The sequence below is a fragment of the Macaca mulatta genome, chromosome 7, assembly GCF_049350105.2.
Source record: "Macaca mulatta isolate MMU2019108-1 chromosome 7, T2T-MMU8v2.0, whole genome shotgun sequence".
Taxonomy (NCBI): Eukaryota; Metazoa; Chordata; class Mammalia; order Primates; family Cercopithecidae; genus Macaca; species Macaca mulatta.
Window position 1 is genome coordinate 138,084,843 of NC_133412.1, and position 21,177 is coordinate 138,106,019.

General features: G+C 42.9%; 2 protein-coding genes across 4 annotated transcripts in view; one reads left to right on the top strand and one right to left on the bottom strand.

The window, feature by feature from the left end:
- The first annotated feature begins 1,153 nt into the window (after window positions 1-1,153).
- FNTB (farnesyltransferase, CAAX box, beta) overlaps window positions 1,154-21,177 on the top strand; it is a 76,580-nt gene continuing 56,556 nt past the window's right edge. Inside the window, 2 exon segments of one of the 2 annotated variants that reach the window (NM_001257705.1) lie at window positions 1,154-1,388; window positions 18,476-18,540. In NM_001257705.1, the coding sequence (NP_001244634.1) occupies window positions 1,245-1,388; window positions 18,476-18,540 (209 nt within the window). In that variant the 5' untranslated portion in view covers window positions 1,154-1,244. 2 annotated transcript variants of the gene reach the window in all.
- MAX (MYC associated factor X) overlaps window positions 19,879-21,177 on the bottom strand; it is a 97,785-nt gene continuing 96,486 nt past the window's right edge. For both annotated transcript variants that reach the window (XM_077938122.1, XM_077938119.1), the window contains one exon: window positions 19,879-20,574. In XM_077938122.1, coding sequence (XP_077794248.1) covers window positions 20,494-20,574 — 81 coding nt within the window. In that variant the 3' untranslated portion in view covers window positions 19,879-20,493. The remainder of the gene's footprint in view (window positions 20,575-21,177) is intronic.

Consider the following 21,177-nt stretch of genomic DNA (forward strand, 5'->3'; position numbering starts at 1 on the left):
TGGAGTGCAGTGGCACAATCATAGCTCACTGCAGCCTCGACTTCCTGGGCTCAAGGGATCCTCCCACCTTAGCCTGCTGAGTAGCTGGGACTACAGGCATGCGCCACCACGCCCAGCTAATTTTTTTGATATTTAATAGAGATGAGGTCTTGCTATGTTGCCCAGGATGTTCTAACTCCTCAAGTGATCTTCCTGCCTCAGCCTCCCGAAGTGCTGGGATTACAGGCATGAGCCACTGTGCCCAGCACATGTCTTCTAAAAGTTGCTGTTTCTTCCTTCTCAGGAGTTCTTTCCCATACTGTTCTTCTGGATGACTCCTCGTCATCCTTCGGATCTCAAATGAAAGGTCACTTAGAGAGGCTTGGCCTGACCATACAATTCAATTAGTTTCCTACCCCTTTAGTCTCTTTCATAGACCCTGCTATTTTCCTTCATATCATTTATCACAAGACTTCATACATTTATTGCGTTGGATACATTCAATTCTGTCGATTTTCTTAGAATGTAAGGTTCCCAAGGGCAGGGACTTTGTTTTGTTCACTTTTGTATTCCTAGGACCTAGCACAATGCCTGACACATAGCAAGTGTTCCGTAAATATCTGCGGACTGACTGACTGTTTCACTTATCCTTGTTCCTTCTACTGCATTTCAGTTCTTGCTACTGCAATGTAACCTCCAAGAGGTAGGAGAAAATCATAATGCCCCCCTCCCTCCATCACTGAATTACTGAGACGGCGTCCTTGCACGTTTGAGCAGCTACTGCCTTCTCCTGGGAGGCTGTCAAGTACCCCAAGGTGCACAATAATTCTATTAGTAATAGCGTGACTGAGGCAATCAGTAGAGCTGTCAGAAATGCTTTCAAACTTACATTCATTGGGTTCTTGGGCACCTGAAACTGCAAGCGACTGCATTACAATTAAGTGAGAAATAGCAGAATGTTAAAGTTCTTTTTAACAATTTGCATAACAAACCGAGGCGTCCTACGCCATCTCTCTGAAATGAAATTCGGATGTAGACACCCTTGCGCTTCAGGACTCTGAGCTCTTGCAGCAGCGCCTCTGCCCAACGGCGGGCGGCAGCATCTCAGTACTCACTCTAAAGACTTGTAGGTGGGAGGAGAGATTCGCGTTCAAAATCTTTTTGCCTCTATCCGCTCGCCGTAGCGCCTTAGCCCGCTCGAGTTTCAATGCGCGTTGTTGCTTAACGAAGCTGAGTCCTACACACTGTCCGCTGCTCTCCTGATCATGGCTTCTCCGAGTTCTTTCACCTACTATTGCCCTCCATCTTCCTCCCCCGTCTGGTCAGAGCCGCTGTACAGTCTGAGGCCCGAGCACGCGCGAGAGCGGTTGCAGGACGACTCGGTGGAAACAGTCACGTCCATAGAACAGGTGAGGTGGCAGGACTGGGCGAGGCACCCGCGCGGGGTGTTCTGGGAGCGGGAGTCCCGTTCGCAGGGCCGCCCGGGTGCGGAACTCACCGGGGAACTACGACTCCCACAGCGCACCGGGGCGCCTTCCCTCTGGGAAGCTCCGGGCGCCCAGGCTTGGGCTTCGTCGTGGAGCGTTTGCGCGGCCAGGTTGGGGAAGGGTCGTTTCAAGGTTGGGCTTGGAGGAGTGGGCAGTAGCCGGGTCCCTTCTGCCCTAAAGAACGAGGAGAATCGTGTTCTACGTCTGGAGAACAGAGGCAGCCCAGGCGGGTCGGATAGCCCACTCCGTTCTGCCAGTACTTCGGGAGGTTCTGGGGTGCACAGTGCACTTTTCCCAACCTGCTCTCAGCTTCTGGAGGCAGAGAGGAGAGAAGGGCCAGGCCGCTGTCATGCCGTTTCACGATCTGTTTGATTTTTGACCTGCAGTGCCAGGTTTGGGGGCCTGCCTCGTGGGTGGGCATTTTGGTAGTCATTCAGCCACTTGAGCACCAACTACGTGTCGGACACAATATTAAACGATGGAAGTACAAGGAAATAGCCCCTGTGGGGACAGGCAGGAAAACAGAGTTTGGAAAGTGCTCTAACAGAAAGTATGGATTTTGGACTACTAATCATTCCCTAAGGCCTAGAAGTAGGATCGAACCTATCATTTAGAAAAGTGTTTGGGGAATGATTCATATGCCCAAAACCATAGTTTTGTTTTTCTATTTATTCCCTGATTGGAATTGTTCCCAAGATTGTTATGTGGAACTGTGTATCCATCTGTCGGTAGGAGAAGTGGTTAGGATGATTCTTAACACTAATAAATGAACATCCTGCTTCTTACTGAAATAAGATCTCTTAGTGAGGTCAGTCTCCAGGCTTCACCTTGGCGAGACCTGTTTTGTATTTCATACTTGAAGTTGGAAGCCTGTACTTTGGCAAAATTAGTAACAATAGTTGTTATATTGTACAGTTATGACTAGAATTATAAATTTATAACAGAAACAAAGGCTTGATACATGATGATTCACAAAGTAGCAGGGAGAATATTTTAACTGGAGATTTAAACTTATGGAATTTAGGGGAGTAAAGGAAATCCTCACCTCTTGAAACTAGCTAACTCTCCTGGTTGGGTTGCCTACCAGTGTGTCCCAGGGAAGGCTGACTGCAAAAGATTGTAAAGAAATTTCCCACTGATGAAAAACCTGGAGGATTTTTGCAGAAGTCCTAAATGATGGATTGCTGAGTGATTCGGGTCAAGTGTTTTATTTAATATCTGACCATAGACTGTCAGATTGCCCTTTTTTTTTTCGAGACGGGGTCTTGCCCTGTCACCAGACTGGGATGTGGTGGCACGATCTCGGCTTACTGCAATGCAACCTCCGCCTCCCAGGTTCAAGCGATTCCCCTGCCTTAGCCTCCAGAGTAGATGGGACTACAGGCGCCCACCAACACGCCTGGCTAATTTTTGTATTTTAGTAGAGACAGATTTCACTGTGTGGCCAGGCTGGTCTTGAACTCCTGACCTCAAGTGATCTGCCCTCCTTGGCCTCCCAGGGTGCTGGGATTACAATCATGAGCCACTATGCGTGGTGCAAGCATCTTTCAAATCTAGACCCAACGGTATGGCAGACAGTAAAGAATCTTATATTTCTTTTTCGTGTTGTTATTCCAGCACACATTATTAGAGTCTAGGATGAACACTTTCAGGTAGTAGGAAGATAATGTTGTATCTCATTTTTGTGGCTGCCTCACTGTTTTAATAATCATCTTAGTGACCATTTATTAAGTCTCAGCACAGTGCTAAATGCTCTCCACACATGGTATCATTCAATCCTTACACTTTTTATGGATGAGAAGACTGAGGTTTAGAGACCTACCACGTTGGTAGGTTAATGATGATACATTCATCAAAAGTAACAACCTTGTTAGGAGAAGTTATTTACAGAGGATATACTATTACTCTTTCAGTTTTGACTAAAGCTTCCATTTACTAATAGCTCAATTTTGTGCCATTGCCAGTAAAAACAAATTGATGACTGACACCTGTAATCCCAGCATGTTGGGAGTTCAAGGTGAGATCACCTGAGCCCAGGAGACCAACTTGGGCAATATAACAAGACCCTGTCTCTACCAAAAAAAGAAAAAAATATATATATAGCTGGGTGTGGTGGTATGCACCTGTAGTCCTAGCTACTTGGGAGGCTGAGGTGGGAGGATCATTTGAGCCCAGGAGTTCACAGATGAGCCATGATCGAGCCACTGTACTGGGCAACACAGTAAAACCCTGTCTCTTAAAACAAAAAACGACTATACTGATTTTGGTACTGGCCTGGGCAACATAGCAAGACCCCATGTCTATTTAAGACAAAAACTTTTTAAATTAAAAAAAAAAAATTACATGCTTGTTACTTGCTTCCTATCATCAGATATTATCAGAAGACTCAGTTTATTTGTTAAGCAATAATTTGGTAATAGGAGTTAAACCTATAAATAGTGGAAGGAGTCCTTAGCTGTGAGTCCTCTGTTCCATTCGTTGATTTTCATTCATTCAGCAAATACTTGAGCGCCTTCTACAAGCCAGGTACTGTTCTAGACACTCGGCATAAGTCGTTGAACAAAAGAGGCCAAGTTGATGCCTTTATAAAACTGTTTCTAGGCCAATGAAGCAGTCAATTAAAAGAGATAATATCTATAGCTATCTCAATATAAAATGTTAATTAGAAGTGCTGTGGAGAGTAACACCTTGGGATAGAGGGGATAGGGTGTGTCAGGAATGGGTGGGGTGGGAGCAAGGGATGTCTTCATATAAGGTGGTAAGGGGAACCCTCTGTGACAACACATGTGATCTGAGACCTGAAGTCTCAGATGAGGGAGGAAGCCATCATGAATCTGGTGCGAGAGTATTCTGGGCAGTGAAAGCAGCAAGCACAAAGGACCAAGGCAGCGGAATGCCTGGTGAGCACGGGGGCTTAGCAAACCAGAGAATAGGAGATGGGTCGGATCATGTAGGGCCTCACACTGGCCCTTGGAAGTACTTTAAAATATCCTGACTGAGATGGGGAGCCACTTGGCTGTATACCTGCCATTTACTGCCCCACATTCACTTGGCCTTTTTCCAGCCTGCTCTGTAGATGTGCCCCAGGAGGGGGCCCTGCGCTGACAGGTTTCCTTGCTTTATGACTGCAGGCCATGGGAAGTATTGCTGGGGGTGGCTGAGAAGGAGAAGAATGAGACCGTTGTATTTCTTCCCTCCTGCAGGCTTGTGTGGGCTGGGGTTTCCTTAGTCTTAGGGTCACATTTCCTGTCACGTGCCTTCTCTGAGCTCTTTGTCTCCCTCCCTCTCCATTCTTCACACCTTCAGGTCTATGAGGAGTTCAGGTACCCCTAATTTATCAGCTCCAGATACTGCATTTTCTCTTGTGGTTTCCCTACACCTGCCCACATCTTTGTAAATAGTTCCTTTATAAACTCTCCTCAAATCACCCACTTTGTGCCATCTGTTTCCTGCCAGGACTTAGACTGATCCATGATCAGAGGGTTTTCAGCAGGGGAGTGACACATCTGACTAGCATTTTAACAGACTCATTTAGGTTACTGTCAAGAGTAGATGGTGGGGAGTGAGGGTGGATGCAGGGAAACCAGTTAGGAGGCTATTGCAGTATCCTGGGAGAGGTGACGGTGGCTTAGCTCACAGTGACGGTAGTGGAGGTAATGAGAAATGGTCAGCTCTGGATATTTTTATGAGGGTCTCTACCTTGCTAAGCTATTTTGTTAATGCAGATGCAGGGAGGGCCTTTCGTGACACTAGAGAACAAGACGTGGTTGTATTGTTAGTGCCTGCCTGCCTTATTGTGCCATCTGGAATCATCCCATTGCAAACACTCTGATTCAGGCCAGTAGGTTAATACTGATAGTCTCAGAGGTAACAGCCTTGCCAAAAACAGGTGTTTACAAAAGATACTACTGTTTTTCTTTTAGTTTGTCTTTGAACAGAGGCAAAAGCATCCTCCACTTGAAATGGCATGGTGTCATTGAACCATTGGCATGGTTCATTGTCCATCAAGTAACTTGAACTCTGAGGGGAATATTAGAGAATTATTAGTCCTGATCCCTGCCCTCAAAATTCTTTTATCTTAGATGAAAAAGAATATGCTGGAAGGCCGAGTGCGGTGGCTCACTCCTGTAATCCTGGCACTTTGGGAGGCTGAGGCAGGCGGATCACTGGAGGTCAGGAGTTTGAGACTAGGCTAGCCAACATAGTGAAACCCCATCTCTACTAAAAAAAATACAAAAATTAGCTAGGCGTGGTGGTGCACACCTGTAATCCCAGCTACTCAGGACGCTGAGGCAGGTGAATCTCTTGAACCTGGGAGGCGGAAGTTGCAGTGAGCCGAGATTGCACCATTGCACTGAAGCCTGGGTGACAGAGCAAGACTCCATCTCAAAAAAATAGGCAGTCACAGAGTGCTAAATTATGACTGCTTTGCACGAGGATTTTAGGGAGTTGAAAAGCCATCTGTGTGGGCTGAGGTGGTCAGGATGACTTCATGGAGAACGTGGAACTGGGTAGGGCTGTAAAAATTAGAGTTCGGGGCAGCCATTCTAGGAGGGGGAGCTGTTTTGAGGGAAGGCTCAGGCTTGACTGGGGGCAGTAAGACGGCTTACCAGGAATGGTGGGTGCAGGTTGGACGTGGTAGGAAATGAGGTGAGATGGGCAGGTGGGCCCCCATCAGGGTGTTGAGAGGCAGGTGATGTGCTGGCTTCAGGTTTAGGCAGTGGGCCACCACATATCCTAAGGAGGGAGCAGCAGAACAGAATCCTGACCTTCTGCTGTTGACTTGTTTCAGCTTATAGGATCCAAAATATTAGTAAACAGAGGTGAAACAAATCACTAAATATGATAAAACTTCCCCATTTTTTATGCCTCTGATAGAAGGAACCGGTCCTCTACTTGGTTAAGTGGTCAGTTGGCTAGCTTTCTGAATCCATTTTATTTTATTGAAATTCAATATTGCCCAAGTGTAAAGTAATCCTGCATATCAAATTTCCCCATTAAAAAGTCCAAAAGGTTGTTTTTGGTTAAGTTTAAAATACATGTACCTTTAGGTATATAAGTGAAAAAGACCTGCTTACATAATTTACATTTAAATTTGGGTCCATATACCTACTTAAAATCACCTACTTTGTAAAGTAACACTAATTTAGAAATGCTGGTTTTCCTCCTCCTCTTATTTATAAAATGTATCTTTTCAGACTCTTCACATGCATCTTTGACTTCACTATTTTTAATCATCACTGGAGCCACTTTTTGAGTCAGCCAATATGGATTTCCGGACCACATGTTCAGTTCTTGAGATACATCCTTTTTGAATATGAATAAGGTGTTACCACTGAATAGTTTATTCCAAGTTACAAGTATCCACTTGCATAACATTAGACTTTTTTTTTAAGACAGTGTCTCACTTTGTCGCCCAGGCTGGAGTGTGGTGATGCAGTCACCATTCACTGCAGCCTTGGCTTACCAAAGTGTTGGGATTACAGACGTAAGCCTAGAATTTTTTTTTTTTTTTTTTTTTACAATATGTCCAGTTGGTATATATTTGTGGTCACTGCAACTTAACCACTTTATTACTTTTTCAAATGGTCTCCTTTTTTTTAAAGACAGGGTCTCACTCTTGCCTAGGCTGGAGTGCAGTGGCATGATCATAGCTCACTGCAGCAAATTTCCAGGCTCAAGTGATCCTCCCACCTCAGCCTCTTGAGTAGCTGGAACTACTGGCGTGCGCTACCATGTTCGGCTACTTTTTGTATTGTTTTGTAGAGACAGGGTTTCGCTGTGTTGCCCAGGCTGGTCCTGAACTTAAGCTATCCGCCTGCCTTGGGCTCCCAAAGTGCTAGGATTACAGGCATGAGCCACCGCGCTGACTAAAATGATCTTTAAAACGTTGGTTTACTGGCCAGGCATGGTGACTGATACCTGTAATCCTGGCACTTTGGAAGGCCAGGTGGGTGGTTAGCTTAAGCCCACAAATTCCAGACAGCCTGGGCAACAGTGTGAGACTCTGTGTCTAAAAAAAAGTAAAAAATGAATAAACAAAATAAAAGGCTGGCCTTACAATGGCAGTTTGCACATGAAAGTGTGAGTTTATATCTCCAGGAATAATAACTAAATTTGTGTTTAATTTATCTCGTTTCACTGATTACCATTAGCCAAAGCATCCCAAACCACACCTTAACTGAGGTGGTTTTAGGCTATTGTGTCATCCCCAGCTGGTACTTCATATTTAAAACAAATAAATTGAAAAACTTCCTACAGCAAGAAGTACTTTGTAAGTATTTGAATATAAAGTGACTTGTATTTTCTGAGGGATAGTTTTTTTTGAAAAGTCTTGCCTTGTATTTCATATATTAATGACTCTTTTACTGTAGCTTCAATGACGTGAATCATAGGCAGCAAATCTACTTTCTGAAACAGTCTGCCTCTGGGATAGGAGGGAGATTTAGGAAGCAGGGAAGTGATAGTGCCTGGTATGAAAGTTGGTACCTCCTGAGATTGGCTTTAGATAGAAGCTCTGAAAGAGAAAGTGCCAAATGCATTAGTTGTTGTTTACCACTTACTGAATGGAAACTATTCTCTGCTTTTATTGATTGGATTTCTTTCTCTTTTTTTTTTTTTTTTGAGACAGAGTTTCACTCTCGTTGCCCAGGCTAGAGTGCAGTGGCGCAATCTCCGCTCATCGTAACCTCTGCCTCCCGGGTTCAAGTGATTCTCCTGCCTCAGGCTCCCGAGTACCTGGGATTACAGGCATGTGCCACCACGCCAGGCTAATTTTTGTATTTTGGTAAAGATGGGGTTTCACCATGTTGGCCAGGCTGGTCTCAGACTCCTGACCTCAAATGATCCACCCGCTTCCACCTCCCAAGGTGCTGGGATTACAGGCGTTGAGCTACCATGCCTGGCCTATTGATTGAATTTCTATTGATTAAATGAAAAACTCCATGAAATATCTTTTTTTTTTTTTTTTGGAGACAGTCTTGCTCTGTCGCCCGGGCTGGAGTACAGTGGTGCGATCTCGGCTCACTGCAGGCTCCGCCTCCTGGGTTCACGCCATTCTCCTGCTTCAGCCTCCCGAGTAGCGGGGACTACAGGCACCCGCCACTACGCCCGGCTAATTTTTTGTATTCTTTAGTAGAGACGGGGTTTCACCGTGTTAGCCAGGATGGTCTCGATCTCCCGACCTCGTAATCCTCCCGCCTCGGCCTCCTAAAGTGCTGGGATTACAGGCGTGAGCCACCGCACCTGGCCATGAAATATCTTTTAAACAGAGCTGTCGAGAATGCAGCCTTTTGGTTAGCTCTTCTTTTATTTGTTGCCATGGCACCTAAGTCTTGGGGACTCTAGTACAGTTACTTGATCCCTGGCCCCTAGAGTTTAACACAATCTCTCCATCATCAAACAATACAAACTAATATACATATAGTTATATATCACTTAATAACAGTAGAAATACATTGTCAGTAGGAAATTTCCTTGTCGTGTGAACATCATAGAGTGTACTTAACACATGTAGATGGCATAGCCTACTACACACCTAGGCTATAAGGTATAGCCTGTTGCTCCTGGGCTGCAAACCTATACAGCATGTTACTGTGCTAAGTACTGCAGGCAATTGGAACACAATGGTAAATATTTTTGTATCTAAACATATCTAAATATAGAAAAGGTAAACTAAAAATACGTTATAAAAGATAAAAATGGTAGACCTATCTAGGGAACTCAGCATGAATGGCGCTTGCGGGACTGGAAGTTGCTCTGGGTGAGTGAGTGAGTGAGCGGTGAGTGGATGTGAAGGCCTAGGATATGAGTGTACGCTACTATAGACTTTATAAATACTGTACGCTTACTGAACAGACATTATGAAAAATAAAAATAAACACGGTATGCTTCAGCTACACTAAATTTATTCATACGCTTTTTTCTTGCAATAATAAACTTAGCATACTGTAAGTTATTTACTTTATAAACTTAAAAATTTTTTTTACAGCTTTTTGACTCTTTTGTGATAACAGTTTAAAACACAAGCACATTGTACTGCCGTACAAAAATATTTTCTGTATATTCTTATTCTGTAAGCGGTTTTCTCCTTTTAAATTTTTTCACTTTCTTTTTACCTTTTAAACTTTTTTGTTAAAAACTAAGACACAAACGCACACATTAGCCTGGACCTACACAGGGTCAGGATAGTCAGTGTCACTGCCTTCCATCTCCACATCTCCTCCCACTGGAAGGCCTTCAGGGACAATAATAGGATGGAGCTGTCATCTCCTAGGATAACAGTGCCTTCTGCAGGAATTCCTCCTGAAGGACCTGCCTAAGGCTGTTTTATAGTTTATTTTTTTAATAAGTAGAGATACACTCTAAAATAATATAAAGTATAGTATAGTAAATATATGAATTAGTAATGTAGTTTATTATTGTTATCAAGTGTTATGTACTGTACATAATTGTATGTGTTATACTTTTATAACACTGGCAGTGCAGTAGGTTTGTTTACACCAGCCGTCACCACAGGCATGTGAGTAGTGCTTTGTGCTACATTATGAAGGCTGTATTACTAGGCCATAGGGATTTTTCAGCTCCATCTGGCCTGTGCCCTATCAGAAGCAGGGGTAAACTCTTGTGTTCCCTCTTTGCCGTATCCTGAGTGATTAGTTATCTCATAATTAGAGAAGGTGAGAAAGGTACTGGTAGGCTTAACATTTGTTAGGTTATACATTAAATACTGCGAGGGCTGGCCTTGGAACCTAACAGGTATAACGTTCTGTTGATGGGAAAACGAATAAGGTCTAAAAACCAATGAACTTTGAGAACACAGCTTCTGCGTATGTTGTGACCTGCCTATCTATGTAGGTGTGGGGGATGAGGCATCATAAAACTAAGCACTTTGAAATCCTTTTCCTTTTTTTTTTTTTTTAAGGAATTTATGGTTAACAAAAGTATGATAATGTAATTAACAGCCATTTTTCTGTAACTGAGAATTACCAGTTGCTAACATCTTTTTTGTTTAAAGGAAAGCAATTAGAAATATAGCCAAAGCCTCCTTTAACCCTATCCCTAGTTCAGTGTGCCTCTCACCCGTTCCAGAAGCAGCCGTTATCATGAGTTGTGTGTGCATCCTTCCACTTCACTTTTAATCCTTTTATGCATTCATAAACAACTGGATTTGTGCATGTTTTTAAAAATTCACATAAATTGTCACACTGTCATTTTGCCTTTTTTCATTTCACATTAAAAAAAAGTAGAAACGAAGTCTTGCTTGATTGGTTGGAGTCTTGTCAGATTTCTCTTATGGTCATAATTTTGCAAAGACAATCTCCCTTTAGGATTGTGAGAGGGTCCTGATTTCTGCTGAGATGTAGGTGTAAAGGATAACCAGCGATTATTCTGGAGGTCACAAGATTTAGAGCTTTCTCAATTACCCCTGTAGATGACATCCCAATTGCAGAACCTAAGATTGGCCGTTTGGGATGTCTTTTCAGATTTTGCGTTTCTGACTGGCTGACTCCACACAAACAGGTCCTGTGGCCCCACCCAGAGGCTGAGTCAGTGCAGGAGGACCATCTTCCTTCCACACCCCTATGATTTCATCCCCAACCAACCAACATTCCCATTCCCTAACCCTCTGCCCACCAAACCATCCTTGAAAAACCTCCAAACCTTCGGGAAAATTGATTTGAGTAATAACTCTGTCTCCAGCATGGTGTGGGCAGCTGCATGTCAGTTAAAGTCTTTCTTTATTGCAAGGCTATGGTCTCAGTGAATTGGTTTTGTCTGTGCAGCAAGCAGGAAGAACCCGTTGGGCGATTACAAAATGAGTAAATCTCAAAGAGGTGGCATAGACTTCAGGTTTAACTACCATGTTCAGCTGAAACAAAGAAGGATGTTGGGGAGGCTCGGAATGGGGAGGTGACCAGGAAAAGCACAGTAAACAAGGATAAGATTTGTTATGCAGATTTAGGCATGCCTGGTGCCTTCTCCATTGGTAAGAGTTCCTAGTGGCTTAGAGTCATCCTTGTCTTCCTGGTACAGAAAGAGAGGCAAATGGAGATTTCCTTTTATAGATGTAATTTTCCCTTACAAATGGGGTAACTTCTACTCTGTTTTCAGAGCTTTTCCTTTGTGTGCTGTTTCTCAAAATAATCAGTTCAAAATAATCCTTATGCCAAAGAAGCCTATCATGGGAAGACATTCTGGTCTCCTCCAGTCATGTTTTGAGGTGGCATATTCTGGTCTTCTGAACATTCAAAATGTTAGGTTATTTGGATAAATTTTTGTTTGTTAAACATTTGAAAAGGTTTGTTATCTTTGTTTATCCTTTACTAGTTGAGAAGAAAAGTACGTTACTGTTTTTTTAATTAATTATGAATGAAGAAAGTACTATTTGAGGTAAAACTTTACGCATCAACCTCTGAGCTGAAATTTAGTGGCCATTGCCACTAATAAAAACCTCGTTTTGGCCGGGCGCGGTGGCTCAAGCCTGTAATCCCAGCACTTTGGGAGGCCGAGACGGGCAGATCACGAGGTCAGGAGATTGAGACCATCCTGGTTAACACGGTGAAACCCCGTCTCTACTAAAAAATACAAAAAACTAGCCGGGCGAAGTGGCAGGCGCCTGTAGTCCCAGCTACTCGGGAGGCTGAGGCAGGAGAATGGCGTAAACCTGGGAGGCGGAGCCACTGCACTTCAGTCTGGGCCACAGAGCAAGACTCCTCAAAAAAAAAAAAAAAAAAAAAAAAAACCTTGTTTTATCAAACTTTCAACCTAAATTAACAGAGAGAGGCTCTCTAAAAGAACATGACACTTATTTGGGAATAGTGTATTGCAATGGGAATCTTTGTGCCACAGTAAACTATGTGCATATTCAAGGAGGTAAAGGAAGACAAAGGTTTTTCAAGGAATAAAGAGGATTATATAATTCTTTTAAGATGATTATTATTGGCTACAAGGATCAGTAACGAGTGTGACCAGTCTGAGATTGGACAGGCAATTAATTGCTAGACAGATGTCCTCGTGGAAATATTTTTTGTGTAAGGTTGTGATGACCTTTGTGCAGGGTTGTGGTTTTTGCAGAACCATTTGGGATAGTTTTTGTTAATCAGGTATTGATGCATGAGAACCCTCTCTTCATAGCTGTCCCCGGCTTTATTTGTCAGGATTTTTAAACACAAATGACTCCATTTTGATTCTGACAGTGTTCACAAACATTAGCTTTGCATCAGAATCCACTGGAGGACTTGTGAAAAGAAGCGGGTGGACCCCGCCCGCTAAGTAGGTCTCTGCTGAGAATACCTGAGAATTTACATTTCAAACAAGTTTAGCTTAGTTTCTGGAGAACCTGTTTCTTGAGTAAGGGGAATGGTTTCTGTGATTCATAGCAGCATTATTCCTAATAGCCAAAAAATGGAAACAGCCAAAATGTCCACCAGCTGATAAACTGGTAAACGAAATGTGATATATCTACACAATGGAATATTATTTGGTGAAATAATGTGAATAAAAAGAAACGGAGTACTGGTACATGCTACAGCATAGATGAGCTTTGAAAACATGTTTGTGAAAGAAGCCAGCCACAAAGGACCACAGCTTTTATGATTCCATTTATATACAATTCCAAACAGGTAAATTTATAGAGATAGAAAGTAAACTAATGGGCCAGGCATGGTGGCTCATGCCTGTAATCCCAGTACTTTGGGAGGCAAAGGTGCGCACAGATCACTTGAGGTCAGGAGTTCAAGACCAACCTGGCCAACGTGGCAAAACCCTGTCTCTACTAAAAATACAAAAAATTAGCCGGGCATGGTCATGGGTGCCTGTAATCCCAGCTACTTAGGAGGCTGAGGCAGGAGAATCGTTTGAACTTGGGAGGCAGAGGTTGAAATGAGCTGAGATCACACCACTGCACTCCAGCCTGGGCAAGAGTGAGACTCCATCTCAAAAACAAAGAAAGTAAATTAGTGGTTAGCAGTGGGGAGAATGATAAATTGGATTTGATGCTTAAGAGGTGTGGGTTTACTTTTCGGGGAAGTGAAATGTTCTATAATTGATGGTAATGGATGCACAAATCTATGAATATGCTAGAAGTCATTGATTTGTGCAGTTTAAATGAGTGAGTTGAATGGTATATGAATTATATCTCAATAAAGCTGTTAAAAAATACACTAGTTCTTAGTTCTCCATGGGACCTGTTAAGAAAAAAAAGAGAAATATACCAGAATATTACCAGTTCTTAAGAGACAATTATTCATTGTTATGAACAGTTGACCTGTAATACACAGTCATCAGAATTCATAACTTGATTTTTCAGATATGAGTCAGTTACTAACTGCATTGGAAAATCACTTGTTCATTCTGAAGAAATGATTAGGAACGCCAAAGAAAAGGACACTATGTTGGGAAAATTTTAAGCATTTTCCACCTTTCAGTATGACATATTTCTATGTTTTTGTCAGGTGTCTTAGCTTAGAAATAAACCTCCATTTTTCTTGCATAGTACTTGGCTGCTTTCCCGCAAGAAAGCTGAAGATGGGACTTCTGATTAAGGAGTTCCTGGCTGGGAGCTTTCCTGCCTAGGCATCTTAAGTGCCAGAATGCTAAGGGGAAGGTGGGTTCATGCATTAGCCTTTGAATATTATTAAGTCATATGGATTTTAATAGGCTTGTATTGGGATAAAGTAAGTGAATTTTCTTCCCACTTGATTTTGTGTCATTCAGAATTCATTAACTCACTTAGATGAAACAGTACAGTTGGTCCTCCATATCCGTGGGTTCTCCATCTGTGGATTCAGCCAACCACAGATCAAAAATATTTGGAAAAAAAAATTGTGTCTGTACTGAATAAGTGCAGACTTATTTTCTCGTTATTATGTTAACCTAAAAGGAAGAAGCTGAGGCAAAGTTAATGTAAGTAGAGAGTTTATTTGGGCCAAGCTTGAAGATTGCAACCCAAGAGCATAGATTCAAGTTGCCCTGATTATACACTCTTAATTAGCAACAGTTACAAGTAGGTTTTTAAAGGACAAGAATAGCCAGGGCCAGGTGCTGTGGGTCATGCCTGTAATCCCAGCACTTTGGGAGACGGAGACCGGTGGATCACAAGGTCAGGAGATCGAGACCATCCTGGCTAACATGGTGAAACCCCGTCTCTACAAAAAATTTTTTAAAAAATCGCCGGGCATGGTGGCATGCGCCTGTAGTCCCAGCTACTCTGGAGGCTGAGGCAGGAGAATCACTTGAACCCTAGAGGTGGAGGTTGCAGTGAGCTGAGATGGCGCCACTGCACTCCAGCCTGGCAGAACAAGACTCTGTCTCAAAAAAAAGAAAAAAAGAATAGTTACCCAAAAAGCTGACTGAAAGAAAAATAAATAAAGGAAAAGAAGAGGCTATTCCTAAATTGTTTACCAAGACTTTACATTAAAATTACATAAGGTATACATTATTCTTTGTATCACAAATTCCAGAAACATGAAGATAATGGATGAGGCAGCTAGGGAGGAATGAAATGCCTTTAAACAACTGCCCCCGGACATGGGTGTTGGGAGCATAAATGAAGTCCTATACTCGGTCTCTCTGGGCCTGATAAATTTTGCATACCTCACATAACTCAGACTGCTCTGAGCTATTCTTTTCTCAGTTGCAGTTATATCGTACTAGGAGGTTTTATAAGTAATCTAGAGATGATTTAAAATACAGGTGTGTGCCATATAACAATCAACAGACTACATATACCACAGTGGTCTGGAAAGATGATAGTACTGTATTTTCACTCTACCTTTTTTATGTTTAGATACTTTTAGATAGACAGGTGCTTACTATTGTGTTACATTTGCCTACAGTATTCAATGCAGTAATATGCTGTACAGGTCTGTGGCCCAGGAGCAATAGGCCACACTATACAGCCTACGTGTGTGGTAGGCTGTAGCACCCAGGTTGGTGTGAGTATACTCTGATGTTCACACCATGATGAAATCACCTAAGAAGGCGTCTCTCAGAATGAATCCCTGTAGTTAAGCTATTTGTGATTATATGGGAGGGTGGTATAGGTTTTGTGCAAATACTCCAGTATTTTATATCAAGGACTTGAGCATCCACAGATTTTGGTATCGTGGGAGATCCTGGAACCAATCCCCCATGGATATTGAGGGATGATGTATATCACAGGCAAATCTTTAATGATCTTAGCAATTTCTTGTATATTTTTCTATCTCATTCAGCTTATAGGCATGACTGAGAAATGCAGTCTGTGTTTCATTTAGGCTGGTGCTTTATTTTAGCTGCGTGAGTGTCGGGAATGGAAAAAGAATTATGATGATTCTGGGACAACTTTCTTATTTCTCCCAAGTCAGATTCTCATGGTGACGTCAGTCTGTTTTTGAAGTATTGTAACCTTTTAAACAGATCATCCCTCAAATTCATGTTCAGAAGCAAATATCAAAGCATGTTCTAAAACCAGATGTAAATTAATTTTAGATTGGCTGCTATTTTAGATGATTCATATCACTGCTCCCCTCATCATCACAGATAATTCTTGCATGCTTCTCAAAGGGACTAGGAGCTTTACCTCAATGGGTGTTTCAGAAATAAATGACTCATTTTTGAAGTTTCCCAGGGAGATTTTTATGTATCTTGAAATCTCAACAAAAACATGTCTCACTACAAAGACTAGGAATGCCAAGGAAGGTGAATCCCAGTCCTATTAACCAGACCCTCCCTCATTACTATACCTTGTATACAGGAGCTCTCCCATGAGACCACATTGTGACCACAACCGTTGCCTAAACCACTCAGCAAGTCAGTACACCAAGGGGTTGGCTGGGCGTGGTGGCTCATGCCTGTAATCCCAGCACTTTGGGAGGCCGAGGTGGGTGGATCACCTGATGTCAGGAGTTGGAGACCAGCCTGGCCAACACGGTGAAAGCCTGCCTCTACTAAAAATACAAAAATTAGCTGGGCGGGGTGGTGGACACCTGTTATCCTAGCTACTTGGGAGGCTGAGGCAGGACAATCTCTTGAAACCGAGAGGCGGAGGTTGCTGTGAGCCAAGATCGCGCCACTGTACTCCGGCCTGGGTGACAGAGACTCCGTCTCAAAAAAAAAAAAAAAAAAGATGGGGGTTGCAGCAGAGAAGGAGGTTTAGTCATAGGGTCACCTCATGAGGAGATGGGAAGAATCCTCAAACTCTTCTTTGAGTAATTTGGGGTTAGGGCTTTTAAGGGTTTTGGAGTAGGCTGAAGTGTGGAGTGTGGAGTTTGTTGATTGGTTGAAAAATGTAGGGTGAAGTCATTGACAGGGAGATAAGGAAGCTGTATTCTCAGGCAGATTCTGTTCCTCTGTGGGGGTTTTCAAACTGATTGCTGGACTTCAAAGTCTGAAAAACATCTTAGATGATCCTTAAACAAAAGTGAGACAGAGTCTCACTCTGTAGCCCAGGCTGGAGTGCAGTGGCCGGATCTCAGCTCACTGCAAGTTCCGCCTCCCGGATTCACGCCATTCTCCTGCCTCAGCCTCCGGAGTAGCTGGGACTACAGGCGCCTGCCACCTCGCCCGGCTAGTTTTTTGTATTTTTAGTAGAGACGGGGTTTCATCGTGTTAGCCAGGATGGTCTCGATCTCCTGACCTCGTGATCCGCCCATCTCGGCCTCCCAAATTGCTGGGATTACAGGCTTGAGCCACCGCGCCTGGCAACAAAAGTCTTATGATTCTAATGTCAGAGATCCTGGCTCTATAGGAATGATGGGATACAAATGGTCAGACTTTTAGCAACCAGGAAGTGGGCTGAAGTGCAGCCTGATTCATGCTTAATTGTAACTGTATTTCTGTCCAGAACCCAGCCTGCAATTTTTGTCAACCATGTGGGTTGGTTTTAGCATTGTGGTGTGGTCTTCAGAAGAGAAAGATCTGATTTCTTTTGTGACCTGACTTTCTGAGATCCTTCATTTTATGGGACTGTGGAGTCCTGTGCATGACGTAGGACCAGAATTTGCTATTTGTTTTGGTGTTTCGGAATAATTGATGTTATAAATCTCCCAAATGATTTTAATATTTTAACTGTTCAGTTTTACAATAAGAAGCATGACTGTTGGCAGAAACTAATTATGTATTTGAGAGTGGTGAGTTAATGAACATCCAAACAACTTCATAGAGCAGGAAGAATACATATTTGAAGTGGAGGGGAGGAAAAAAAATCATTTTCCCTTTACCCTTCTAATTTCTGGGCTGGAACCTCTATAACAAAACAACAGGGTAACAAAAGAAAAACAAGCAGAAGTTTGTTAACATGTATACTTCATGTATACATAGGAGATACCCAGGTGAAAATGAGTAATTCTGAAAGAGGTGATCTAGAACTCCAGCTTATATAGCATTTTCAACTAAAAACAGAGAAGTTTGTGGGGGAAGCCAGTTATGGGGAGGTGAACAGGACAAGTATGGTAAATAAGAGTAAGGTTTGTTTTGCAGATTTCAGTAGGTGCCTTCTCCATTGATAATAGTTTCCTCTGATTTAGTCATCCTTCTCTTTTGGTACAGAGAGGGAAACACTCTCACAAATGGAGATTTCCTTTATAGATGTCAATTTCCCTCACAGACTGGTATACTCTGTTTTCAGAGCTTCTCCTGTAGCTGCAGTTTCTCAAAATAATCCTTATGCCGTTGAGGCATATTTCGGGGTGGCATATGGTCTCCTACACAAGCAAGAGACATCTGTCTTCATCTGCTCTCAGAGTAACTAGTGCCAGGGAACCAAACACCAAAACTGCCATTAGTTTGGATATTATGGATTCAGTTTCTGGAAAAGTCCATTGTGATGCCAGCATGGTACAGGGGATTCCCTCTTGCCTTGTCCTAAGCCTGTCATCCTGCAGAACCCCTGTCTTAACAGTACTCTGAAGTTCCAAACCATAACAACCAACCCTCGCCAATAGGCATTTGTGGCAATAGGAAGAAAAAGCTGATGGAGGTCTCATCTGTTTTTGTTTTCTCTCTCCTATCTCCTGCATCCTTTCCAGGCAAAAGTAGAAGAAAAGATCCAAGAGGTCTTCAGTTCTTACAAGTTCAACCACCTTGTACCAAGGTAAGCTGTGGTTAGGAGTTTGAGGGGATCTGGGAAAGCACCATCCTGCGGAAGCCTTTCTTCTTTCCTCCTTGAGGGAATCTAACCACGAGGAGCATCTGCTGCACTAATGGTGTTTCTTGTCCTTGTGGCTACCTGGATATGCTATGACCCCCTCTCCTGCCTCTGGTAGAATACTGTTTAGAGCGATTCTCCACTCGAGCTGAGTTGCCAGGTGTTACATGGGGTCTGGATTCTGAGGTCTGAAGATGGAGAGGGGAATTCCAGATTTTTGTTGAGTGGTGGCCTGCTGCTCTGGTCTTCAGATGAGAACTCTCAGGTTTTTCTTTTTCTTTCTTTTTCTTTTTTTTGGAGACAGAGTTTCACTCTTGTTTCCCAGGCTGGGGTGCAGTGGCATGATTTCGGCTCCCTGGAACCTCCGCCTCCTGGGTTCAAGTGATTCTCCTGCCTCAGCTTCTCAAGAAGCTGGGATTACAGGCGCCTACCACCACACTTGGCTAATTTTTGTATTTTTAGTAGAGACAGGGTTTCACCATCTTGGCCAGTCTGATCTTAAACTCCTGACTTCAGGTAATATACCCGCCTCAACCTCCCAAAGTGCTGGGATTACAGGCATGAGCCACCGTGCCCGGCCCAGATTTTTCTTTTCCGTATTGCACTTTGAAACACGTTTAGAGTTCAGGGAGATGGCAAGGGATGGATTTCTTTGATGTAGATTATTATTTGACTGGAAAAACATGGGAAGTTTGAGTTTCTCCATGTCTGCTCCCTGTTAGTAATTGTGTAGCATATCCCAAGGATGAAATTTCAAACAAGAAATAGAATGCCTTTCGTTTTCCTTGGAGCTTAGCAAGTTGAAGTCTTCTGAGTCCTGTGAGGTTAGGTATTTTGAAAAGGGAATTATAGGAAGAAATTTATTATTTAATTTGAACCTTTATTTTCTCTTCCAGTGTTTTGTAATATGTCACACTAGAATTTCATAAGGTTATTTCATTCTCGTATTAGTACTTCTCATGCAGTCACAGATTCTTTCTTTGAAACTATTATTTGTTACATTTCCAGCCATCAAAATTGATCAGTAGCCTAAAACTGTGTGGTCACCATTTTATCTTAATGATGGAACTTCCTTCCTTTCTTCCTTCCTTCCTTCCTCTTTCTTTCTTTTCTTTTCTTTTCTTTCTTTCTTTTCTTTCTTTCTTTCCTTCTTTCTTTCTTTCTTTCTTTCTTTCTTTCTTTCTTTCTTTCTTTCTTTCTCTCTCTTTCTTTCTTTCTCTCTTTCTCTCTCTCTGTCTCTCTTCTCTTTCTCCCTCTCTCTTTCTCTCTTTCTTTCTCTCTCTCTCTCTCTTTCTCACTTTCTTTCCTTTCTGTCTGTCTTGTCTTATCCTGTCCTGTCCTGTGCTGTCCTGCCCTGCCTTGCCCTGTCTTGCTCTGTTGCCCAGGCTGGAGTGCAGTACCCTGATCATAGCCCACAACAGCCTTGAACTCCTGCGAATCCTTTCAGTATAGCCTCCCCAGTAGTTGGGACTATAGGAATGCATCACCATGCCTAGCTTATTTTTGTTTTTATTTTTTGTAGAGATGGGGGTCTCACTGTGTTGCTCCGGCTTATCTTGAACTCCTGGCCTCAAGCAGTCCTCCCAAAGTACTGAGATTACAGCTGTGAGCCACGGCACCTGGCCAAGAGAACACTTTTCCTTGACATCTCTGAACAAAGTGTGGTTAGGCCACTGGCTGATTCACTGTGGTTGGGAAGTCAGTCGCAGGTCTGAAGTTCAGCCTTTCCTCCTTCCTCATGTCTCTTGACTTCTTGAGATCTCCTAACAGACTCAATCCTAGCAAGTCAGTGTCTAGGTACTTCCGCTTACTAGAACATTATAAATGGGTCCAACTTTGTTACCTTTGTGTCTTTTTTTTTTTTTTTTTGCCACCGTTTCCTTAAGAAACTTTTTCTGATTAGCCATGGCAGAAAACAGTTGGAAGAGGCAAGTGTTCATAGAGAAAGACAGGTGGGAGGGTTAACTTCATCTTCGTTCCCTGGGGAAGGAAAGGAGGAAAAATATCAGCTTAGTAGTATAGTCTTACCCTTAACTGCTAAACCAAATCTCTGCATTAACCCAATGCTCTGACCTCAATAAAATGAATTATTCCTCTTGTCATGAGACACAGCTAGAGATTAGCAAATGACGCCATTTATTTAAACAGCTTGGGAGAACAGCACTCTTAAATATAACGGTATCCTTGGCAGTTCGCTGCCCCTAGGCACAAGCTGGTTCAAGCTTAGCTTCCCCAGAGGGGACAAGGCTTCATCATGGTGAGGGTGTGGGTGATTGCTTTCAGAGGGGCTTTGTTGTTGTAGTTGAAGCCGATGACTCACCCGATTGGACTGAGTTACTGTCTACTGCCTGGGCTCTGGGGACACACAACCTCTGTTTCCTACACGAACCTTTGATGATTTGACATTCCCTTTTCATTTACCATCAGGATAGAGCCCTTGGTCTCTTTCATTCATTTTTGAAAATTTGTTTTTCCTTAGCTCATGAGCTGAAGAAAGACTTTTATTCACACTGAGATATGAGGGGAAATGGGAGGTTATAGTCTGGGAGGAAGCAGTTGTTTTTTGGGAGTGATGGTTGATGA